Source organism: Macaca nemestrina, chromosome 3 (assembly GCF_043159975.1).
Source record: "Macaca nemestrina isolate mMacNem1 chromosome 3, mMacNem.hap1, whole genome shotgun sequence".
Taxonomy (NCBI): domain Eukaryota; kingdom Metazoa; phylum Chordata; class Mammalia; order Primates; family Cercopithecidae; genus Macaca; species Macaca nemestrina.
In genome coordinates this window covers 187444623-187466688 of record NC_092127.1, presented here as the reverse complement: position 1 = coordinate 187466688, position 22066 = coordinate 187444623, and the positions used below count along the sequence as shown (strand labels likewise).

The window sequence follows — 22066 nt, the reverse complement described above, 5'->3', positions numbered from 1 at the left end:
CCCCCAACGCCCCCATCCTTCCCCTGACCCCTTGCCTTCCCTGAGACAGCCCTGGTACTCAGGCTGTCCCCAAATCACCCAGATACCAAGGACAGAGAGCATGGGGGAGAGGAAAGCGCCTTACCGCACCCCCAACCGCCACCGTGTCCCCGCCGGGGTGCACTGCCACAACTTCGGGCTCATAGCCGGGGTTGTCGATGCTGAAGCACTTCCTCTGATCCTTCAGCAGGACAATCTGCGGCACACACAGGCAGCCAGTCAGGCGGTCCAGCCCTTCGGGACAAAGCCCTCAGTGGCAGGAGGGGCGCGTCCCTGTCAGGGCTCACTGGAGTTGGATTTGGCTCCATCCCCAACCTCTTTGCAGGGCCACCTGGAGCTCTGAGCCACACCACCTGGACTCAGTCCCAGCCTTGTGACCCTCAGTCAGGTGGGACAGGAAACACACCTAACTGTGACCATCACTGTCATCACTACATTACTTCCACTGCAGTCACGACAGCACCACCTCTTGGAAAGTCAATTGGCCTCTGAACTTCAGTTCCTCCAGTCAATGAGGGAAATAAGTGCACTCCGCTGAACAGTGCTCCGAGGCGTCAGGAGGGCGGGAGCACAGGGCAACAAGGCCCCAAAGCAACAGTGCAAAAGTAGATGGCACGTGGGATTCTAGGTTCTGGCTTCTTAGAACAAAAGAAAGAAACAGAGTTCCTCAGCGCATGGTTCTCTCACAGCCTGGGAACAGGAGAACCTCATGGCGCTCAGAAGACACAACACGGGCACCCAGCTGTGGAGCGTCCGCCTCTGACTCCAGCAGACTGGCAGTGGAGCCGGAACGCTCCAGTCTGCAGACTCTGCTCCCCAGTCAAGCATGACTCGCAGGGGTAGAAGGGCAGATGGCAGCACAGCACAGTGGCCGGGAGACCGGTGCCTACTCCCTGGGGCCAGGGTTGCTTCTCCTGATGCCCCAAGCCCACTGGGAAGCATGCACCCCTCATGGTGGCTGCCACACCAGCCCCGCACTGCCTTTACTCCTGACCTGCTTGGCGAGAGGACGGAAGACCGTCCTTAGTGTGGGCTCAGCCATGCTGGTCAGCCCTCAGAACTGCCAGGGTGCCAAGTACTCAGGTGTCTGGGCTGCAGTGGGGACGCCCACACGGCACAGTGCTGACCGGGCAGGGCTCCGAAGACTGACAGACCGAGGCCTGACCCCAGCACAGCTGCTTGCTGGATGAGGGGACAGCCCATAACCATCCTGGGCCTCAGCAGCCAGTGGTGCCTGGCTGTCATGAAGACAGGAGTCAATGTTTAGAGTAAGAAAGGTACTAACAACAGTAAACAAAAACAGCAACAACCCCTGGGCATGGGCCAGTGTTCTGCTGTGAGTGTTCCAGCCCCCCAAGGCAGGGATCCGGTTCCCCATTTCGAGGAGAAAATGGGGTACAGTGCTTATGCTGCACACCCAAGGGTCCAGTTACCACAGGCTGAGTTGGGACTCGCCCAGAATCCAAGCCTCGGCACCCGCACTGGGCCTTTGCCTCTGGTACGTGCAGCAGACGCTCTGCAGCGGGACCTTCCTTCTTCTGTCTCCCCTTCTTGTCAATTCTTCCGGTTCTAACTTACTCAACTGCTCCCAGACAGAGTGGCCTTCATCTCTTGAGTTTTGCCTTTATCCCAGTGTGCCCCGACCCAAGCCACCAGCTGTCACGAAGGCAGGCAGCCTCCGCGCCTACCCTCCAGGCTTCTGTTTCTGCATGGATTGTGGGTGGAGCGGGATGAATGGTAGCAGCGCCCTGAGTAAAATCTACTACTGAAGATGCACCTCTGTCATCTGCTTGGTTCTGGGGGTGGCCTTACCTACTCACAGGCGAAGAATGAAGGCCTAAGCATTTGCCTGAAGCTTTGTCTAACGTGAGACTTGAACATGGTTGTTTCCTGATCTAAAATCCCAGGCCCCTCCCAGTACCCTCCTAACCCTTTGACTGGTGACAGGGAGCTCTGCAGAAAATTCTGACGCAGAGCAGGGGTTCCAGATGCCCTGGGAGGACTGGGTGATTAACAGCAGATCAGACAGAAAATGCCTCACAAGGAGGTGGAGGGACCTGTAGCCTGTCCCCCACACAACACAACCCCACAGGGGACCTTTCTAACCTCTTGGGTGGCAGGCGCCTGCTGGGCCCATCTGAACATCCTCGTGGGATCCTTACTCTCAGCCTCAGGGGAAAGGACGGCCTAAGATGACCACGACTTTACAGATGAGGAAACCTGGGTCTGGAGACAGTGCACTCTGCCCTAGGCCTCATCCCCTCACCCACAAAGCCCCATGTGCAGACCCCTTGGCTGGGAAGAGCCCTGCTGCACAGAGAGAGGCCACCTGCCGGCCTCCTAGAACTCCGCTTTGTAGCGTTTCCCCCAGGCCCCGAGGCACTCCGTGTGCGGATTCCCTTTGCACCTCCCCACCCCCACTGGCTGTCCAGGCTGTTTGCAATAATTACTTGGCAGGGATTTCTTATTATCTAGGACACAGAGAAATCCACTCTCCCTAAAGCAATTAAGTTCACAAGGCAAAGGAGGGCCGGAGGGTCCTGAAAGCAGTTTTCTTTAGCAGGGCTCGCCACTCATGCCAACAGGTGCCCCTTGCCTTCCCTGGTCTACATGCCAGCAAGCCTAGGCTCGCCAACAGATAATATCTTCTGCAGAGCAGAATTCTGTATAAAGTGGGTCAGGCTTGGGTCTCAGGTGGCTTTGGTCCGGATATTCCAAAGGTGTGCAGGTGGCCCCGCTGTCTGGGGTGAGAAGCCAGGCTGGGGAGTCAGGTGCCACCCTTCTGCATGCGGGAAAGTACCAAGCCACTCTAGGCCTCAGCCTCCTCATCTGTAAAAGGAACTAAGATGGTGTGAGGAGCCTTACATGTACTTCCTCATAATCACCTCGATCTGTGAGTGCTGGGGATGGGAAACTAAGGCTCAGAGAGGGTGAGGTAAATGCTGGAAGTCACACAGCTACAACGCAGCAGGGCTGGGACGTATACAGGAGCAAAGGCAGGCCCACCCCAGAGTCTCTCATAGACCTTACAGGCTGACAGGCACGCAGAGTTGTCTGAGGCTTAGAGACAAATCTCAGCTCTGCCCTCTGACCAGCTGTGGCCTTGGACAACCAACTTATCCATTTTGTGCCTCCAATTCTTCAGCTGTACAACTGACAGGATGGCGGTGAGGATTAACTATGTGAGATCCCTTAGTGCAGTGCAAATAAGCGCTCAACCAAAACTCAGACTAGAGCAACTGTCAAACGGGACACGAGTCAAATTCAGCAAGCAGGCACCACACAGCTGCAGGCTCCGACCCAAACACTAAGCCAGGTCCCTACCTGCCCAATGCACACGACCACGGCGTATCCCCCGGGGCCGACAGCCACGCACTTTGGTTGAACATCAAGTTTCACAACTCCTTGTCCGCTGTTGGAGAGAAAGGAAGCACATTACTGCGACACCGCAGCAGCTCAGTGTAGGTATGCATACGTAGTTGCTGTTAAACCACAGCAATCTTGCTCCTTAGGAGAAGGCAATTCTACTGCCATCTATACTGGAGAGACTTGCTAAAATAAGGGATGGTGGCAAAAAAATGACCCATGACTCTGGTGCAGAGATGATAAATCATAATGGGGGCCCGGGTCGGGGGTGGGAAGGAGTGGTGGGAGGCAGTGAAGGGCATTGTTTATGCTCCTATTTATCTGTGGTAAGCCCTCATTACACCTAGATGTGGTTTTTGTCCCTGTGTTGGCTAAAGACGCTGGAGTTTACTGAGCACAGACAGAATTGAGCTCTGCTCCCCAAAATCGATGGGTAACTTTTAAGAATCCACTACCTTTAATGGGTGAAAATCATGTTATCTTTAGCCTTGGCCAATGCTACCAAAACTTGTCCTAGAAAGACTCAAACACACAAACTTCTTGAAAACTGAGATAATCAAGAGAATTTCTGTGTCACTGGGCCAAGCGTGGCATCCCCAAAGGCTCCGCAGCAAGGTCACCATGCCAAGGCTGGCTCTGTAAGGGCCTTGCCTTGGGTTATCTGGCCCAGGGAAGATCTTCATGGGACGTGTTAAAGAGTGGGGTCACCACAGGGCAGTAGAAAGAGGACCAGGGCCCAGATGCCTGGGCTCTGGGGCCACTTCTGCCACTCATCGGAAGGCCTAATTTATCTACAGATGCCCAGTCCGCCAGGCAGGCAGGGTCTGTGCAACAAGGACAGCACACCTGCTAGGAGCTGCGTGTTGTATCCTGTGCCAGGCTCCCATCAACAGGCCCCAGCAGTCCCCACCTCTCAGGCAACACAACTTAGGCAGGACTACCGGGTCACAAAGAGGTCTACACAAGAAATGTAGGGCCAGAGGAGGGGTCAGACCTGGGCGTGGGGACACTGGATGTGCAGTGCTCTTGTCAGGGCCTGGAACATTTCCCTTTCAAGTCTCTCCAACTGCATTTAGGACTTCAGATCACTTGCAAACTGCTACTCTCCTAGCTCCACTGACTGCCAATCAAAGGCCCAAGAGTAAAAACAAACAAGACATTGTCTTTTAACCAGATCACTGTGCCCATCTCACCCTTGAGCAGAAGGGGAATGCTGTCTTGTTCTCAGCACCTGCCCTGTGCCAGGCTCACCTAACTCGCAACGGCCTGAGGCAGGCTCCACTGTACCCGCCTTTACTGATGAGGAAAGGGGGACAGGGAGAGACCGCAGCAGGTTCCTGAGGAACAGGGCTGTGATCTGCTGCCGCTGCTTCCAGGGCAGAGTCCACACCTGGCCATCGTCTGTGGGCAAGAGCATTACCCAGACCACCCGGATCTGTAACACAGTGCTGGGCTCAGGGCCCAACAACAGGAGAACAATGCTGGGGACAGGGCGGGAGACACGAAAGGAGCAGGTGAGGCATCCTCCAGAACAGGAACTGCTGGTGGCACAAGCTCTCCGCAGGGAGCTGAGGCTCACGTGGGACCCCCGCAGACCCGAGCACTCTCACCTGTAGTCCCGTAGCGTGAGGCTGGTGTACCGCACGGTGTCGTCCATGCTGCAGCTGATGAGCTGCCCCGACTCGTCCACGGTCATCCTGGACACCTGGTTCGTGTGGCCCTTCCCAGCAAAGGAGTCGTTCTCCCCTGTCTCTGAATCCCAGTAATGTAGGGCGGGGTTAAGGAAAAGCCCGGCTCCCGGGACTGCTGGGTGTTCTCCAGTGTGGCTTCAGTCCTAAGATTCTCCGTTTACATCAACAAATGAGAATCTCATTGCAAACGGATATAACCATTCCCCGCTGGGAAGCCGGCAGTGTCCACTGTTGACATGTTCTTGGGAAGGGATATCTCAAGTGTGGGTGTACCACACAGGGACTGGGATGAGGCAGAAAGGGAGCCATGCTGGAGGCTCACTGGGGACCAGAAAGCCGGGGAGACTCCAGTGTTGCCTCTGCCACTAGTTATCGGGCAGGCACAGCCCTCTACCCCCACATTTCTTTACGTTTTGGGGGCAGAGGGTGGCATGTCTGCCCTCCTCTCCCAGCACTGGGGGGACCTCCTTGGATCCCGGACAGTCCCCCTGGGAGGTGCAGCACATGCAGACCAGAGCTGTCCACACAAAAGGCAGCCTCTAACACGGCATGGTGCTCGGGGGGCAGCAGGACAACGCACAGCAGGTGCCTTCATCAGCAATTTGTGTGGGCGTCCCTGCCCAAGCACTCTGCAGATCGTGGCTCCAAGATTCAAGACAGCCCAGTGAGCAGGGTGTCACCAGCTCCAGGCCATGCAGGAAAAACACAACAGAAGCCCCCATCATCGGGGAGAAATCAGGGCTCATTTAAAGAAACCAAGACAAGGACTTACAAGGCGGACACAAACACCTCCAGGGAACATCACCGAAGGGCCACAAAGCACCTTGCAGGAGCTCCAGCCCTGGCTCTGCGGACCACAGGCTGCGTGACTCTGGGGAGGGCACGTCAGCTCTCTGGGCTCCAGTTTTCCTATTTTTAAAACAAGGGGACCCAACGTAAGGGTGTCCAGGTGCTTGTGAATTCTAGGAATCAAGAATCCCACCGTGTGGAGTAGGGCCAAGGTTGGCGCCAGCTGCCATTGGCAGGGAGAGTGGCAGCCCAAGCTCAGGGCCGTTAAGCCACACTCTCAGGGCTGCATGACAAGAAGGGACTGACCAGGTCGGAGCCGCCTGTGGCTTTTCCTCAGCCTAAGCCCTGGAGCTGCCAAGGCCCCATGTGCAGACAGGCCACCCCCTAGAAGCCACACTGGTCAGAAGAGCGTGTGGCTGTGGCTGCAGCTGGAGCCACCTGGCTGGCCTGGCCTCTGGCACCGTGGGAACAGGAAATTCCCCTCTAGAGCCAGCGACTCTGGAGCCAGCTCTGTGAGTCAAAGGATATTAATGTGTCCGTCGTGGCTTCCAGAGTAAATGTAGGACTTGCCGCCGTTTTTATGCACCGTCAGACACTGGATGGATTTACTGTGGCCCTGTGGAGGAGATGCACTGGGCGGGTAAGCTGAGGACACACCGCCCTGCCCTCTGCTACCCACTTTCTACCAGCGAAGCTTCTGGGTAATAGAGGGGGCAGATGCCCCTCAACCCATGGCAGTGCAGATGTTCTGAGGCCCCAGTAGCCCCAGCTGCCTGAATGCATGGCCCACAAGCCCTAAGAAACCTTTCCAAAGCTACCCAGTCACCTACAGACCCTGCCCTTCATTCCCTTCCAAGGTTCCTAACCCAGACCTGGGCCCAGATCTGCGTCTGACCAAGGCCCAGCACCTGAGCACCTAACGTGTGCAGACATGTGGCCTGCACCCAGCCGACTAGCACCCGTCAGGGTGGAAGCCGCAAGGGGGTCAGTCCAGGAGGCCTCTGATGGCCACACTCACTTCAGGCCCTGGTTTGTGAGATTTCTTCTCTCTCCCTGCCCAGGAGTGCTGGCCCTGCTGAGGGCAGGGGTCTCTCTGACCACTATAAAAGCCCAAGGCTGTCTGTGAACGCTGACGCTCCTACTCTGACCTCCCTGACTGCTACAGTGGAGGGCACACAAGGCTGGTCTACAACTAGACAGCTGCTTCCAGAGGGAGGCATCTAGCGTTCCGTATCTAATCCTGGGACAAAAATAACGGCTGGGGTGCAGGCTCCTCATGCCTCTCCCCTGCAGAGGGAGGCCGGCTCCTGGCTGGCCCCTCTCCTCTGAGCTCAGGGATTTTCCACAGGAATTCTTGATCTCTGTGGTATGCCACATGTTGCCACAATATGGCATGGATCTTTGGAGGCAGGTCTCCTTGGAGACAGGTACGCAAGAGTTACCACTGGGACTGGAGGATGGGGAACGAATGCAGCTACTTCCATCTTTTTCACAAAGATGTGGGGAAAAATCATCACATGCCCCAGTAAGAGACGCTGAGCTGGGCTGCCTCCTTCCAATGTGGCGTCCTACCAGTCCCGCTCCTTACAGTGTGGACTTCAGACCAGCACAGCCCTCACCAGCAGGGCTCAGGCCCACCTTACTGCTGAATCAGAACGTGCACTTGGCAAGAGGCCAGGAGACTTGTGTGCATGCTCGATGCCTGGAACTCACCAGAAACACTCCCAGCCCTGCCCAGATGCCCACAGGTGTTCCTTCTGGAGACCTCCCTGTAAACTGAGTGCCTCTGGGGTGTCAGCAGCCAGCGCTTTTTAGAGCTCCCAGGTGGTTCTAACATGCAGCCTGGGCTGAGACGGGCTGCTCAACCCCACTGCAGCCCAGATCAGCACCGAACACCAGCACCGGCATGACTCACACAGGTGTGGCATTTGAGAGTTGGGACGTGGGGATTTTGATAACTGGCCCTTGGGGTTTTTTTGGTGGAAGGGTGGGATGCTGGTTGCTTTTTTGGGACATGAGTTTAGCCACGGTGGCAGGCCAGGTGCACCGGCCCCAGACACTTGGCGGCAGTGGTATTAGAAGAGCGCTCTCAGGGCAGCCCCACCAACAGACACGGGATGGCAGACTTCGGGGCTGACACCTGGAGAACGCTGTCGGGGACGGCCCACGGGAAACTGCTTTTCTGGGCAGTAGCGAAGCCTTACTCACTTGTGCACAACTTCTCACCATCCCGCTTGGAGGCCTACTGGACCACGGTCTCGACAAGAGCCCTCAGCTCCCCCAGGCAACCACCTCCTTGGCCCCATGCTGTGCATGCCTTCCTTTTTATCCTCATCACCCTGGGCTGTGAGCCCAGCAACGAGGCGCTCCCGATTCCCCTCTATCCTCAGGGTCACATCTAGTGAGCCTTTATGGTTGAGCCTTTCCCCTCTCAGCAATGCTGCTGCCCCCACTGCCCTAGCACAAAGGAACCGTGACTCTAAGCGTGAGTGCTGAGGTGACCTGGTCCTTAGGAGTCACACACACAACGTTAAGGAGGCCCCTTCCTCGTGGGCAAACTCCCCTGTAAAACGGGGATGGTGATTCTAGCAGCCCCTCTTAGAAGCTGTGGTGTGAAGGAGCCACCGACAGCACAGCACACTGCTGGCTGCACAGGCCTGGGGGCTGCTCCAGGCTGGCCCACGCTAGCCCTGCGGGGTTCGTACCCTCTGCAGAGGCTGGTCCCCAGAGCTCCACAGCAGCAGGCTGCAATGGGTGAGGGAAGTGCTGGGGTTTGTCTCCCCGAGTGGCTTAAAGCAGGAGCCCGAGAAGGCTTGGCTGCTCGGATGAAGTGCATTGTCCACATCCCTTGATATTGCAGCTCTGAATAGCAGGAGAGATCACCCACCCTGGGCCACCAGCGCTGGGGAAACCTGACTTGGAGTTCCCAGCAGATGCAGTGTGGGAAGCAGGGGTGGGTGCTGCTGTCAGAGCAGGCCCTGAGGATACGGAAGGGACCCCTGCTCTGGCTCCCGTCCAGTTGCGAGATTCCCAGAGGTGTCAACTTGACTGGTGTGGATGGAGGGAGAAGGTAGGACCCCTCCAGCCAATGGAACACAGGGAGCCTCTGGCTCAAGTGAATCCTTCCGGGTTGGGGTTCAGAAGCAGGCGCCTTGCTCCTCCCCAGGATGGCATTCGGGGCCTTCACACCTGGGCCCCATGTATGATTCTAACTCCCTTTCCTCCTGGTCCCATCGCTCCCTCATGCAACTCCAGTATCTCCTTCACACCCTGCCCACATTCAAACCCCAGGCAGCGCCAAGGCCCAGGCCCAAGGCCACGTGCTCTTCCTCCTCCTCCTGCCCCTGGACCTCCGCAATGCCCCCTCACCTGCCCTGGCGCTCAGTGAGCTCCCGCTCTTGCCTGCAGTCAGGTGAAGCACAGGCTGCAGACTCCCAATTCAGGGAAGGCCGAGCCCTGCGGGAAGTAACCGCTCTCAACAGCTGGGGGCGATGGCCACTGCCCCGGATCCCTAGGCTCCAGCTCTTACAGTAGCTCAAGGGGAGCTTGGCACCTGGCCTGCCACCGTGGCTAAACTCATGTCCCAAGAAAGCAACCAGCATCCCATCCTTCCACCAAAACCCCAAGAGCCAAGGAGGCCTGAGGACACCTCTCTAGCCTCCACCTGGCCTTCCCTCGGTTCCCTTCCTTGCTGGCCACACTGGGCTCTTCCCTGCCCACCCAGGGGACAGAGCCTTCCCCAGGGCAGGCCTTACCTTGATGACGCGCAGGGGCTTGCTGGGGTTGTTTCTGTCCAGATAGTTGATGTACCCGGACAGGGAGACACTGAGCAGGTGGTCCTTCTGCCATAGGCAACCCAGCTGCTGGTCCAGAACCGTGGAGCCCATGGGAAATGTGCTGACCACGGAGTTCACGTTGACGTCCCAAATCTTGGATGTTTTGTCCCCAGAAGCAGAAAGCAAATGGGTGCTGTCGGGACTCCAGCTAATCTATACAGAGAAAAGCAGTGTGTCATGTGCCAGAGGACTAGACTGGAGAGAGACCCCCAAAAGCAGCTTGTTCACTGCCACTGTTTCTGAGTAGGACAGAAGGAGCCCAGACGGGGTGGGACGTGAGTGAGGCAAGGACAAAACCCACCTCCAGGTCTCCTGTTCCAGCCACTACCTTCTCCCATCACCTCACTGCAACCTTAAAGCTTTTCTGGGCAAAGGCATAAAACCGCCATGACTTGTAGCCCCTCATTTTCAAGTTTTTGTCTAACTCCAGATTGGGTATGGATGGACTGACACATGGACTCGGCCAAATTCCCACCACTAGGCTGGGAAATACACTCATACTCACGGCGTAAATCCCACCGTCGTGGGCCTTGCTTCCGCCCAGCGCGCACACTTTCTCCCCAGTCTTCCCGTCATAGATGTATATCTTCCAAGAAATAAAAACATGTGGGTCACGTGTGTGTAAGCAGTTTCTCCACGGACTGTGGCTCTAGAAAACGAGGGCTAACAAACTGAGCTCCCAGTGTGGTTTAAAAGCAGACATGCGTTTACTGGGCTCTGACGACACGTCTGCAGAGATAGGGAGGGCGACGTCTAAGTTCTGCATGTCAGGACTAGCCTGTGGCTCTGAGCGGTCACGGGAGCAGGCAGACAAGCCAATCCCCACCCTAAAACCCATCCCAGGTCTTACCTGGCCGTCAGCACTGGCTGTGGCAAATCTGTTTCCATCAGGAGAGAATCGCACACAGTTGACAAAGCGGCTGTGGTCCTGCAGGAAAACAATTACCTGCCTGGTGAGGGGCCGCAGGCCTGACTCTAGGTTCAGGAATGCTCTATATGATATACAGCCTGCTTGCAGCTCCAGCTGTTCATCAGTGTGAACTGTTAGTCCACTGGAAAATGTTCAGAGCTTAAAAAAACATCCCGGGCAGTCCCTCGGTGGAGGGGTAGGAGTCTGCTCCAGCCTCTCTGCCACGCTGACCGCTCTACCTGCTGGGAAAGCCGATCAGCCCGAGCCAAGGCAGACCGCCTCCAACTATGCACCCCTCAATGAGGTGCCCCCAGCAGCTGCCCTCTTCGCTCCGGGCTCTGAAAGAGTTCAAGCCCTGATCCTTAAGCTTCATGATGGCTGAGACCAGGAGGCCTCTTCCTGGAGGCCCTAGCCCTGTCTCAATCTCAGCTCACTGCAAGCTCTACCTCCCGGGTTCATGCCATTCTCCTGCCTCAGCCTCCCAAGTAACTGGAACTGCAGGTGCCCGCCACCACACCCGGCTAATTTTTGTATTTTTAGTAGAGACGGGGTTTCACCATGTTAGCCAGGATGATCTCGATCTCCTGACCTCGTGATCCGCCCGCCTCGACCTCCCAAAGTGCTGGGATTACAGGTGTGAGCCACCATGCCCGGCCAATAATTGACTTTTAAACAAAGTTAAACAATGATTATGACCCTCATTGAGAACAAGAGCCTAAGTGACGAAGGGGAGATGACATGACTTCCAGGGGCAACTCTGTGACTCGAATAAAGAAATGAACGCATTCTTTCCTCGGTCAACAAGAGTCTGTATCAGAGAATGATCCTCTAAACAAGCAGTCGAAAAACTGCCAAGACCTGCCCCGCCCTCTCGCTGCCCACCTGCAGGCGGCGCTAACCCAGCAAGTGCACATCCAGTGCTACCAACTCTCGGCACAGGAAGGGCTTGCTGCTCAGTGGGTACAGACACTAACCTTCAGGAAAAGCAATGCAACACAAGGTGGATAACAGCAGATAACCTGCCCCATGCTCTAAGTAAATCATGGACTTAATTTTAAGGCATGAGCTACCTGCGTGGGGGAACTGCATGTGTTTGATTGTGTAATGTTTTCTCTGGGACCCCGTGAGACCTTATTCAGAAATAGGGTCTTTGCAGATGCAAACCAGTTAAGATGAGGTCATTAGGGTGAGCTGTAAATCCAGCAGGGTTTGGTGTCCTTGTAAGAGGGGAATCTGGACACAGATATAGAGTTGGAGTGAAGCTGGAGGCAGAGATGGGAGTTCTCACAAAAAGCAACCCCCAGGGCTGTCAGTATCTGGGAAAGACAAGGACTCGGAGGGAGCGTGTCCCTGCCCACACCTTGACTACAGACTTCTGACTTCCAGAGAACAAATTTCCATTGTTTAAGGCATCCAATCTGTGGCTTAACAAACTTTGTTATGGCAGCTGCAGCAGACTAACACATGTAATCAATGCTGCCTCTGACACTCATGTAATAACCCACCAAGGTGAGCTGTGCCCATTTCACCAATGAGGAAACATAGGCCCAGAAAGAGGAATCAGGTGCTGGGGTTCCCAAGGGCCACACTCAACGAAATCGATGTCCCCACAAAGATCATCAGAGTCAGCAGAAGATACAGACCCGGTTCAGTCCAGCAACGTCCCCAGGGCAGGCAGCCCTCGTGGAGAGGCCCACTCCCAGCCCCAGAAATCTCTGTAGGCCCAAGAGTGATGCGACCCCAGAGCTGTGGTCCCAAGCAACTCTGGGCTTCCTGCACTTCGAAGATTAAACCATTTCCTTCAGCCAACAACCCAAACCTGCTTCCCTCTGGTGAGCCCTCCCCAGGGTGCCGCCAAGACCTGCTCACTGCTGGGGTCAGGCTGGACACAGGCCCAGCAGGCCCTGGCCATGTACCTGAACCAGGACCTCCCACCTCATTGACCCGTGTTTTAACCAAGATGAAGGCCCGAGAAATCACACATTCTGACAAGGGGAGTCCCAGTGCTCCTCAGGAGCTACTGTGGGTGACAACAGTCACATTTCCATCCCAGTGGATGAGCAGATTGTCCTCCCTGCATCATTTCAGGGAGCGCTGTCGTGGGGCTTGTATTCTGTTCTATGACTGAAGAGCTCGTCCTCTGTGGGTTGTGGTCACCGCCCACGAGGAACAGGGATGGAAGCAGCAGGCTGGCTCAGTCTGAACTTGGGCTCACGAGCAATGGGGCTGGCAAGCCCTTTGCCTGCCCCCAGCACCTAGGTGCTGCGAGGCTTGGCCGGGCAAGGCAGTGCTGAACGACAAGGCATGCAATACCCAGGCGGGCCCAGGGCTAACGAGGAGATGGAACAGGGGACACGAGACTGCACGGTCGTCTCTGGCTCTGGTGCTAGAGGTCACCCTTCCTTGTGTTTCAGTGCAGTTTCTGCATTTTGCATCTTTAGTTCCTTTTGTACCTTTTCCCCTAGTTCTAAGCCTGGCCCTCTTTGCTTAAATGGTCTGTGTTGTAAGTTTTCTAGCATTTCCAGGTAAGTGAAGTTGGGGAAAGCAGTTTCCCCAGAAGGCCTGATCCACTCAGCTGCTGAGAGTGAAAACCAACTTTCCAGATGGGGCTCTGGGGCCCTCCAGAGATGCTTTACCCCCAGAGGGGCCATGGAGAGCCTGCGGGCAAATTCTTCACAAGAGAACATCAGGTCCAGAGCGGTGGGTAACTCAAGCCACATCACCTGCACGAATCTGGTATCTAGTTTCCTGTCCAGAGCTCTCGTCTTAGCTGCGCTGGCCCCTGGGCCTTGGGCAGGCGCTCGGCAAGCCTAGGGGTGCTCCAACCCAGAGCCATCCCAGAGGTCAGATCCCTAACTCCGCAGGCCCATTTGCAACCCCTCTTCTGTTGTTACCTGCCATCAGGGAGCCATCACGCACTGAGGGCCCGTTCCCGGTGGGGTTAGCCGATGGGGCCCACCTCCTATCTGTGCCAACATGGCCCACAGTCCCTTGTCCATGTCAGCCCAGAGGGTCCACATTCCCTGTGTCAAAGGGCCTCACAGGGCAGTTCCCAAGAGGGCTGCAGGAAGGAGCCGGCTGGCGTGAAGGCAGTGGCGGGAGGGCCTGAGGCAAAGCCCTTCCAGACCCCCTGTGGGTGGGGTGGACAGGGGTGTATGCACCACTACTCCTTCCAGATGAGGTCACACAACCTTGACCATGACATAACCACGGCTCGAATCCTAGACCTCTGACCGGCACATTGAGTTCTCTTGCTGCCCAACTCTGCTTCCTCGGCCAGCACAGCCCCGCCTTGCCGCTGACTTCGCACTGGCTCCTCCACGCCAGCCTGAGCTTCCTTGAGGTGCAGTGGGCCAGGGAGATGGCTGGGCCTGGCTAAACCCCTGGGTCCTTCTGACTGAATGAGTTAAGAACTGAGAAAAGAGCTCACTCCAAATGCCCGAATCACCCAAGCCCAGATGAGTGGGTGGGACAGTGGATGCTGATGGCTCTTGCTACAAACTGGAGAAAACTATTCAGCCACTGTTCAATTCCAACCTGTAATAAGTGCCAATTTCAGTGGTTCCCTGAGGTCAAAACATGGACATTCCTACTCCAGTTCCAGGTCACAGAAGCGAGGACACTCCTGCTTGCCCAAACCCCAGGACCCCAAATCCGAGTCTGTGGTTCACCTCTGCCAGCGCCTCCCACAGGCTCTGGCAGGGTGGTGTCATGTGTCCCTCCCTTGCCCTAGAACCCAGCAGGGGCAGGGGAGGGGCCTGGCAGTCTAGGAACGCAGATGCCCCTTGAGTAGCTCATCCTCATCACCTTTTCCTGCACCTCGAGCCAAGGAGTCCAAATGCAGAGACTGATGTCTGCTCCTGAAATAGCCCCTTCGAAGAGAAAAGCTGCACAAAGCCCATTAACCAAAAAAAGCGAGGGCTAAAAATAGCCCTTTCCACAGGGAGGCCAGGCCAGTGAACAAAGAGGGAGACGGTTTGGGGAACCTCCCAGGAGTTCAGGGAGGTTCTGCCTCTGTCCCACCCCCGCCAACCAGCGGGGCTGCAGCAGTCTCACAGTCCAGCCTCATCCCTGGTGGACACCCCACGGTGTCCGGTCCACACTCTCTTGCCTGTCCTCCCTTGTAGCCAAACACACAGCCAAGGCTGACCTGTATCAACGAGCCCCCCTCCCCACAATCCTCACTTCCTTCCACCAATATGTTCCCTCTCACCACCGAGGAAACGGAGGCTTGAAGCACTCAGGTCATAATTAAGTACCACACCCACGTCCACATCAGAGGGACAGAGCACTACAGGCCCCAGCTGGCCTGTCTCTAGCACACACATGCTCATTACCTACCTGGTCAGCGCAGGAACCCTCTGGGAACCCACCCCATTCCCCCCAGCCTCAGCTGACCCTGTACACAAGAGGACCACAAGCCCACCCTTAGGCTGTTCACATGCCTATGAGCTGGTAGAAGGGGACAGGCTCTCGGTCCCCATGCCCAGCCCCATTCCACACAAGCCCAGCACGGGGCCTCCATGGCCCTTGGTCAGTGGGTGTTCCCAAAACACCTTTACACAGTGACCTGTGAAGCTGGCTCTGGCCCCCATCCTTCCGCCCAACCATCCCTCCCAGCGGACTTCCCTGCAAAGTGCCCTGGGGCAGCCCTGCAGCCCCAGGCCACTTAGCTGGGCTCAGGGGCACGAAGCAGCTCCCCAGCCACCTGCCTCTCCCATCACCCAACACGGTTCAGTTCAGTCACCATGTTCCCTGGAGAACAAGGACCATGTGAAGGGACAAGAGGCTCATCCTAACTAACCGTCCTTGAGCCACCTACTGGCCATGTGACCTGGGCCAGGTCACCCTCCCTGCTGTCAGCTCCCAGTTCTCAGGAGTCAGCCAACAGCCCAGTGAAGAGCAAGGCCAGCCGACAGGAGGGGTGGCGCATGCTGAGGACAAGAAAGGGGGTCCTGCGTACCCATCACAGGGGCATGGCCCAGGCAGCCACCATACACACCAGAAGGGCTGAAATATCTCCTCTGCCCTGTCTTGAGTAAGGAAATAGGAAAAAGAAAAATCACCAGAAACCTTGCCTGTTTAGAGCTCAAATTTTCCTTATCTATCAGTAAGGCAGCACGTCCGATAACAGCCACAGCTGAGGTTTCCTGCCCTGCTTGGCTCCAGCCTCAAGTAGGAGAACTATGTGAGGTGCCAGGCCCCCATAGGGCAGAGGCGATGGACAGAGGGAGCAGCAGAGGCGATGGAACAGAGGGAGCAGCAGCGGCGACGGGACAGAGGGAGCAGCAGCGGCGACGGAACAGGGGAGCAGCAGCGGCGACGGAACAGAGGGAGCAGCAGCGGCGACGGAACAGAGGGAGCAGCAGCGGCGACGGAACAGAGGGAGCAGCAGCGGCGACGGAACGGAGGGAGCAGCAGCGGCGACGGAACAGAGGGAGCAGTGGCACCCCAGCGAGGGAACCCAGGAGTCCTCCATGCTGAACATTTTCCCGCCTAGCATCACAGCTTGTTAGATCTGGCAGTGAGTTCTCAGTTCCACAGTATAAGGCTGAGCCCCCAGGCCTACACGCTGCTCTAAGTAACCATTTCATTAGACACAAACTATCCGGTGCACCAGCAACTCCTGGGACCTGGGACATGCACACAGCTGTGAGCCACACTCGGGGGGGGGTGTGGTCATCCTAGACCACCAACTGCTCACCCGACTGGAGGACGCAGACAGCCAGAGAGGCAAAGAACCTGGCCCAAGTAGCGCACACGGCGAAGGCAGACAACAGAGAGAAACTCAGTGGGGCCTTTAAACCCATCTAGGAGTACCTATCCCAGGAGCCTGCCTAGCATGAAGACTTCCCCATGGGTAAGATCGGGGGAGGCAGGGAGATGGTCTCGCCACCCTCCCTTTTCCAGGCCACGGTCAGACCCTCCGAGGGGAACCTACCACTGGGTTTCCAGAACGCCAGTGCTGGAGACCAAGACTGCTGTGCCCAGTCTCGGTCTCTTTTCAGAAATGTTCTCCTGAGATCCCGGGAGTTACTTCTGCAAGTCACTCACCGAATCTTCAACGTCACTGGGTAGGGATGAGCCGGCACCCGGGCCTATTCCAGGTCAAATGTTCCCCCACCCCCATCTTCCTGGAGCCTCATTCAGGTTCAGGCAAATGAAGAGCAAAGCTGGGCTACGGTCCCTCAGGAAAAGGGACACACAGGGGAGCCTGGCTCGAGCTGAGCCGGGAGTCCATACTTGCTCTGCACAATGGGCTCTTCAACAGAAAGGAAAAGCCATGTGACCCCCGAACATGGGCCAGCGAGATGAAGGTGGCCTCCCGGACTCCACAGGCAGCGCCCCTCGTTTTCCTCGGAAGTAACTCCACAGGAAGGGCCCCTCATTTTCCTTGGAAATAACTGCTTGCATTTCAGCTCAGGCACAGCGTCACGGAGTTCTGCTTCAGCTTGTACTGAAACACCTTCAGAACATGCCTTGTTCCTTTTCAAGGCAGCAGCTCCACCTCGACCCAGCTGCTCCCTCCGCAGTCGCATGCCAGTCCCTCTCCCACCCAGGTGACTAGGGAAGCACCTGCCACCCCACCTCTGCACCCTCAAGCTCAGGCCAGTTTCTTGGTCCCAGCCACATGGGGCCTCTGCAGGGAGTGGGTGGGGAAGGTGCAGATGAAGACAGGCCCGAGCTGCCGCCACAGCCCAGCCGCTCATTCTCTGGAGGGGACGGGCAGCAGGCAAGGCCACCACGGCCCGAGCGCTGGTGCCGAGGCAAAGGGAGCCCAGACCCAGTCGTCATGGGCTGCGGAATGAGACATCTGGGTTTTGAAAAAAGATACACTGCTGTGTGGATTCCACAATAAGTGGAACTTAATTCCCTCTAAAATAAAAAATGCCCACATATACTTGAGTTTTAAAAATCTTTTACTATAAAAGGCTCAATTAATTCCTGAGAACTTCCACATCCCAGGCTTTCCGACCGCATCAGAAGAGCCCACATATGGAAGGAAGCCCGGCGATGCTCAGCCCACCATGTCCTCAACACCGGCTGTGGCTGGGCCTCATGTTAGCACTCACGCCTCCTCTCACTTCCCCCAGCCTGGACGTGCTTCCTTTCTCCTGGGGTTGGTCCTGGAGGGCACGACCACAGCTTTCCTCTGGGGTCCGGAGGGCTTAGGTGCAGATACACACCAAAGTGTATCAGCAACTCAGAAGGTATCTGGGGACAAGTGTGGGGTCCCTGAGCACCCTTCCTGCCCTTGCTATGCGTGGGCAGTTGAGTCCGCACATGTCTCCTGAGCATGTGGATGGTCACTGCTGCCTCTCACACCCTCCCTGCGGCTGAGGGTGCAGCATGGAAGGGTCACTGTCACCCTGTTTCCGGGAGGGCCCAGAGGCATGACTCGCCCGAGGGGGGCAGAGCCAGCTAGCTCTGTGCCAGGCCACAGCCCTTTCTATTTCTCTCAGGTCCTCAGGCAGGGCCCATGGTTGTGGGTTCCACAGAAGACTTCAAGACACATGGTGGTATCCAGCCTGGAGCTGGGCTAGCGGGGAGACATTTCTACCCAACACTCCTGGGCCAGGGCTGTGGGGTGAAGTCTTTTCTGAAGTCAGAAAGGACAACTAAAGAGAAAGTGTTCTGGCCAAGCCCCCAAGCAAGCACACAGGGGCTCAGCGGCCTGGTGAAGAAGGCAGGCTCCAGCCCACCCCTGGAACAAACTGGAGCCCCCGACCCCACTGAGCACCATGCTGGGTTTAATGCACAGCTGCAGAGTGGAAATGATCCCTCCCAGGGCAGGCAAAGGAGCCCCCACCCACAGCCGGCTTCCGGCTACCACAGAAGCCTCTGAGCTGCTTCCTCCCACCCTGGGCTGAGATGGGGTGTACAGCTGACTCAGTGTTACTCACCCTACTCTGCAGTGCCTCCACCCCAGTGAAGAAACATGGCCTGAAGCCACAGCCTTCAATACCGCTCCCAAAATAGCCAGGTCTCCGCTATCTACCCGTTAGGCGGTAGCCACAAGAGCAGGGTCTGAGAGCTGCCGCGTGTTCAGCTGTATACAGTGAGCCTCCCTAAGCTTTCACCTGCCCGGCTAGGCTCAGCCTGCGGCTCCGCGACAAAATGAAGCCTGTTTCACTATGAACCGGGCATCCTTGGAAAGCCCTCCTGTACCCTAAGCCAAGAACAGTCTCTGGAAATTCTGCCCACTTTATGGGTCCTGTCCTCACCCTTTCCAGCTGCACTGTGCAGGCTATTTATGATTCATGGCATGACGTCACTAAAATAGACAGTGCTCCTCACTGAGCCACTTTAAGGACATGATCTCATTAATCCTCCATGAGGCAGACAGTGAAACCACTGATGGTCCCAAGAGAAGGAGTCCCGAGACCTTGGTCCAATCTGCAAACACAACCTCCTCCAAGGACGTCAATAGTCCCTAAAATGCACATTTCTGGGTCCGTTGTTCTTGTCCATCCTCAGCGCAAGCACAAGCGGGATGGGGAAAGCCGGGGCAGAGCCGTGGGGCTGTGCTGAGACTGGCTGCTGGGCTCCTCCCCTCACTCCTACAAGGCTGGGGCAGGAAAATGGGCATCACAGATGCTCCAGACCTGCCAGGTGGCTCTCCTACTTCAAATTCATAGTCAAAACCCTCAGATGCTGCTGGCCCCCGCACACCCCCATCTTGCAGCACAGAAGTGAGGAGGCTTGGCGAGGCCTGGGTGCCTGCCTGAGGCGGGGTGCATGCACAGCGTGGGCCTGAGATGCTGCCAGCTACACCCAAAGCCTGCGGCACTCCAATACTGCATTTCTGGCACATTTCTTCCACACAGTATCTTTTAGTCTTCTAACCGTTTGTCACTTTGCAGGCGTACCACTGCCCTCGCTGTCTCTAGGGGAGGCCCCCTGAGAGACCAATCTGGATGTCCTGCAAGCTCCTTTCCTCTGCCACTTTGGTGGCCCAGCTAACAGCAGGCCCCGTAGGCTCCCCTCTCTAATGAACACCTCTAGCCCCAGATGCTCGCCTGGTTACACAGCCTCAGGGACGTCCCTGCCCCAACCCCTGACATGCGCACATTGTCCTAGGGCAGGGCCCTTCCTTGTGGGAACCATCCATGCCCAGCTAAGGGCCAGGGGAGGACGAGTGCTGGGTGGGGGAGCCCTCCCTCTCTTTGCACACCCCTGGGAGCCCACTTCTATCTGTGTATCACGGTATACGTGGCATGTGCTGTGGTCTCTGCCATCAGCACCTAAACAGGCTCAGCCTCTGCCAGCCTCATATACAAACCATAAATTTCACCCAGAAAGTGAAGTTCACTTACGCCAATTGTGAACTTGAACTTGAATGGGGGTCCCTCAAAGAATGCAGCGCAGTTATCATCGCTTCCTGTGGCCAGCCGGTATGGCCGGCTCTGCTTGATGTCCACACTGTTGATGACTTTGTTGTGTCCTGTGATCTCACCCACAGAAGAGCCACTATCCCATAGGAAGACTGCTCCAAACCTTGACCCAATGAGAAGGATGGAAGACAAAAAAATACAAAAAAAAAATCAATCCCAGGTTGGTAAGCAATCTGACAGCTGAGCTGCCAGTGCACAGAGGATGGAGTGACTGTTAGCAGGCAGCTCAGAATGCCACAGGGACAAACGAGGGAAGCACCAGGGTTCTGGCTCCACGAGGCATTTGTCCAAAGGACCCAATAACAAAATGGAGCAAGCCAGCACCTTCGGGAAGGGGTTGCGTGTGTATGTCTGTGGGGCCCCACGCCACAGGGCCCGGGGCTATCTTTATGGCTTCACCACTCTCCTTACAGTTCTGTTGGGAGGGAACAGTTACCATTCCCTACAGGAATGAGATGCCCTATTCTTGGCTGACACTCAACAAAAACTGTTTTAGTTACTATTTGCTACTGAATAAAGAAGGAATTAAGACCAACAGGGATGAGTTGAAAAGCCATGGAAAAACACCTACCAGAACATGTACGAGAAAGTGCCTTGGAGTGAAGAACAGACATGCCACTGTCAAGTTCAAGGGCTTATGGCCAGCCATGGTGCTGCAGGGGGAACTCTGACTCTCTTGAATTAAAAAAACCTGGGTTCCAGCACTGACCTCACCAGTCACTAGGCCCCTGAGGTCAGTAGCCACCAAGTGCCACCCAGCCAGCAGCCACTGCTCCTCCCTCCTCCATCAGGGACCCTTGGGGGAGGTGCCCAGCTGGAAGAAACAGTTTAGCTTCCCTGGCAGCTTCATGGGGCAGCTGCTGTGAGGGACCCCAACGGAAGTGGTGTTGCTCTTTCACTCTGTCCCCTTCTTGCTGCCTGTAGGTGGGCATGACAGCTGGGGTTCTAGGAGGCAAGGGACTCAGGACGTCAGAAAGATACACAAGTGCTGGGCCCTGGGGGCAAACCCACTGGGATGTGGAGTTCTGCCTCACCTGTGGCCGCAGCCAGTCCTGACAGGGCCCGGCACCTACTGGGAGCTCAACCCTCACGAGTCCAAGTTAGTACCCACATCAGCGCATCCCCCTCCCACCAGGGTCATGGCACATGGACACATGAGCCACGGGAACAGGGCAGGGAGGGGCTGAGAGTAGTGACTCACTTCTCTCTTCCTTCCCCGACCACGGCGATCCTCTTACTGTCTTCAGTCCAAGCAATGTCTTTGATCTTCCCAGCGAAAGGCTGGTACTCATACTTCAACAGGTGCTCCTTCTGCGTGGTATCCCAGATCCTCAGCTTCCCAGACACATCTGTGGGGCACAGTGAGGCGGGGTGGGGTGAGAGCCACATGTCACTGCCAGGCCAGGGCCACGTGGCCATAGGCCCACTCAGCATGTCTGGTTGCTTAGGCTTTCTAGAGCAAAAACCCTAGTGAAGAGAAGGTGTCTTAGGGCTACGATATTCAGCCACTCTTAAGTCAGAACCCGTGGCCTCCAGAGGCCTGCCATTCGGGGCCTCTGCATTTTGCCAGAGATCATCTGGATAACAAACCCTGCTTCGGGGACACATGATGGCAAACTCCCATATGCCAGGAAGCAGTTGAGTTTTCTCCCTGTTTCTTTTCTTGTAGGGGCATCAGAATGACATGTGGGCCTCAGGCCACTTTTGTGGAATGGGACGACGCTGGCTACACCTGCCTGTCCTGTGCAGCTGCTGCAGTGACTTCTGGAAATGAGGTGCAGAGCTGTGAGGGTGCAGCGTGCTGCCCAGTGCGATGCCTCAGCATGATCTGGCGGCCTCCGCCCGGGCCTGCAGACCTGGCTCCCTGTGCAGCTTCCCACAGCGTGCTGCTGCCTGGCAAATCAGCAGCCTCACTCACACACTGAGCAGTTCCGCGACTCACAGGAATTCAAGCGTAAGATTCCTTTGTGAGAGTAGCAGGTGGGTGTTGCGGGGGAAGGAGAACTACACACAGAACTTGATGCTGATTCTCTCCTCACC

The 22066-nt window shown here is 56.4% G+C and overlaps 1 protein-coding gene and 1 long non-coding RNA gene across 2 annotated transcripts in view; both read right to left on the bottom strand.

Annotated features, from left to right (window-relative positions):
• The window catches only part of LOC105465860 (WD repeat domain 1), a 43851-nt gene that overhangs the window by 4380 nt on the left and 17405 nt on the right, over nt 1–22066 (bottom strand). The window contains exons 4-12 of the mRNA XM_011714504.3: nt 21228–21375; nt 19949–20129; nt 10572–10649; nt 10227–10307; nt 9641–9874; nt 6414–6501; nt 5016–5172; nt 3364–3451; nt 125–235 (exon numbers count right to left, since the gene is read on the bottom strand). Of these exons, the coding sequence (XP_011712806.1) occupies nt 125–235; nt 3364–3451; nt 5016–5172; nt 6414–6501; nt 9641–9874; nt 10227–10307; nt 10572–10649; nt 19949–20129; nt 21228–21375 (1166 nt within the window). The remainder of the gene's footprint in view (nt 1–124; nt 236–3363; nt 3452–5015; nt 5173–6413; nt 6502–9640; nt 9875–10226; nt 10308–10571; nt 10650–19948; nt 20130–21227; nt 21376–22066) is intronic.
• LOC139362455 (uncharacterized) lies at nt 17534–19941 on the bottom strand. The gene is made up of 2 exons (XR_011621546.1): nt 18536–19941; nt 17534–17799 (listed from the first exon to the last, which is right to left on the bottom strand). It is a non-coding gene; the product is annotated as an uncharacterized lncRNA (long non-coding RNA).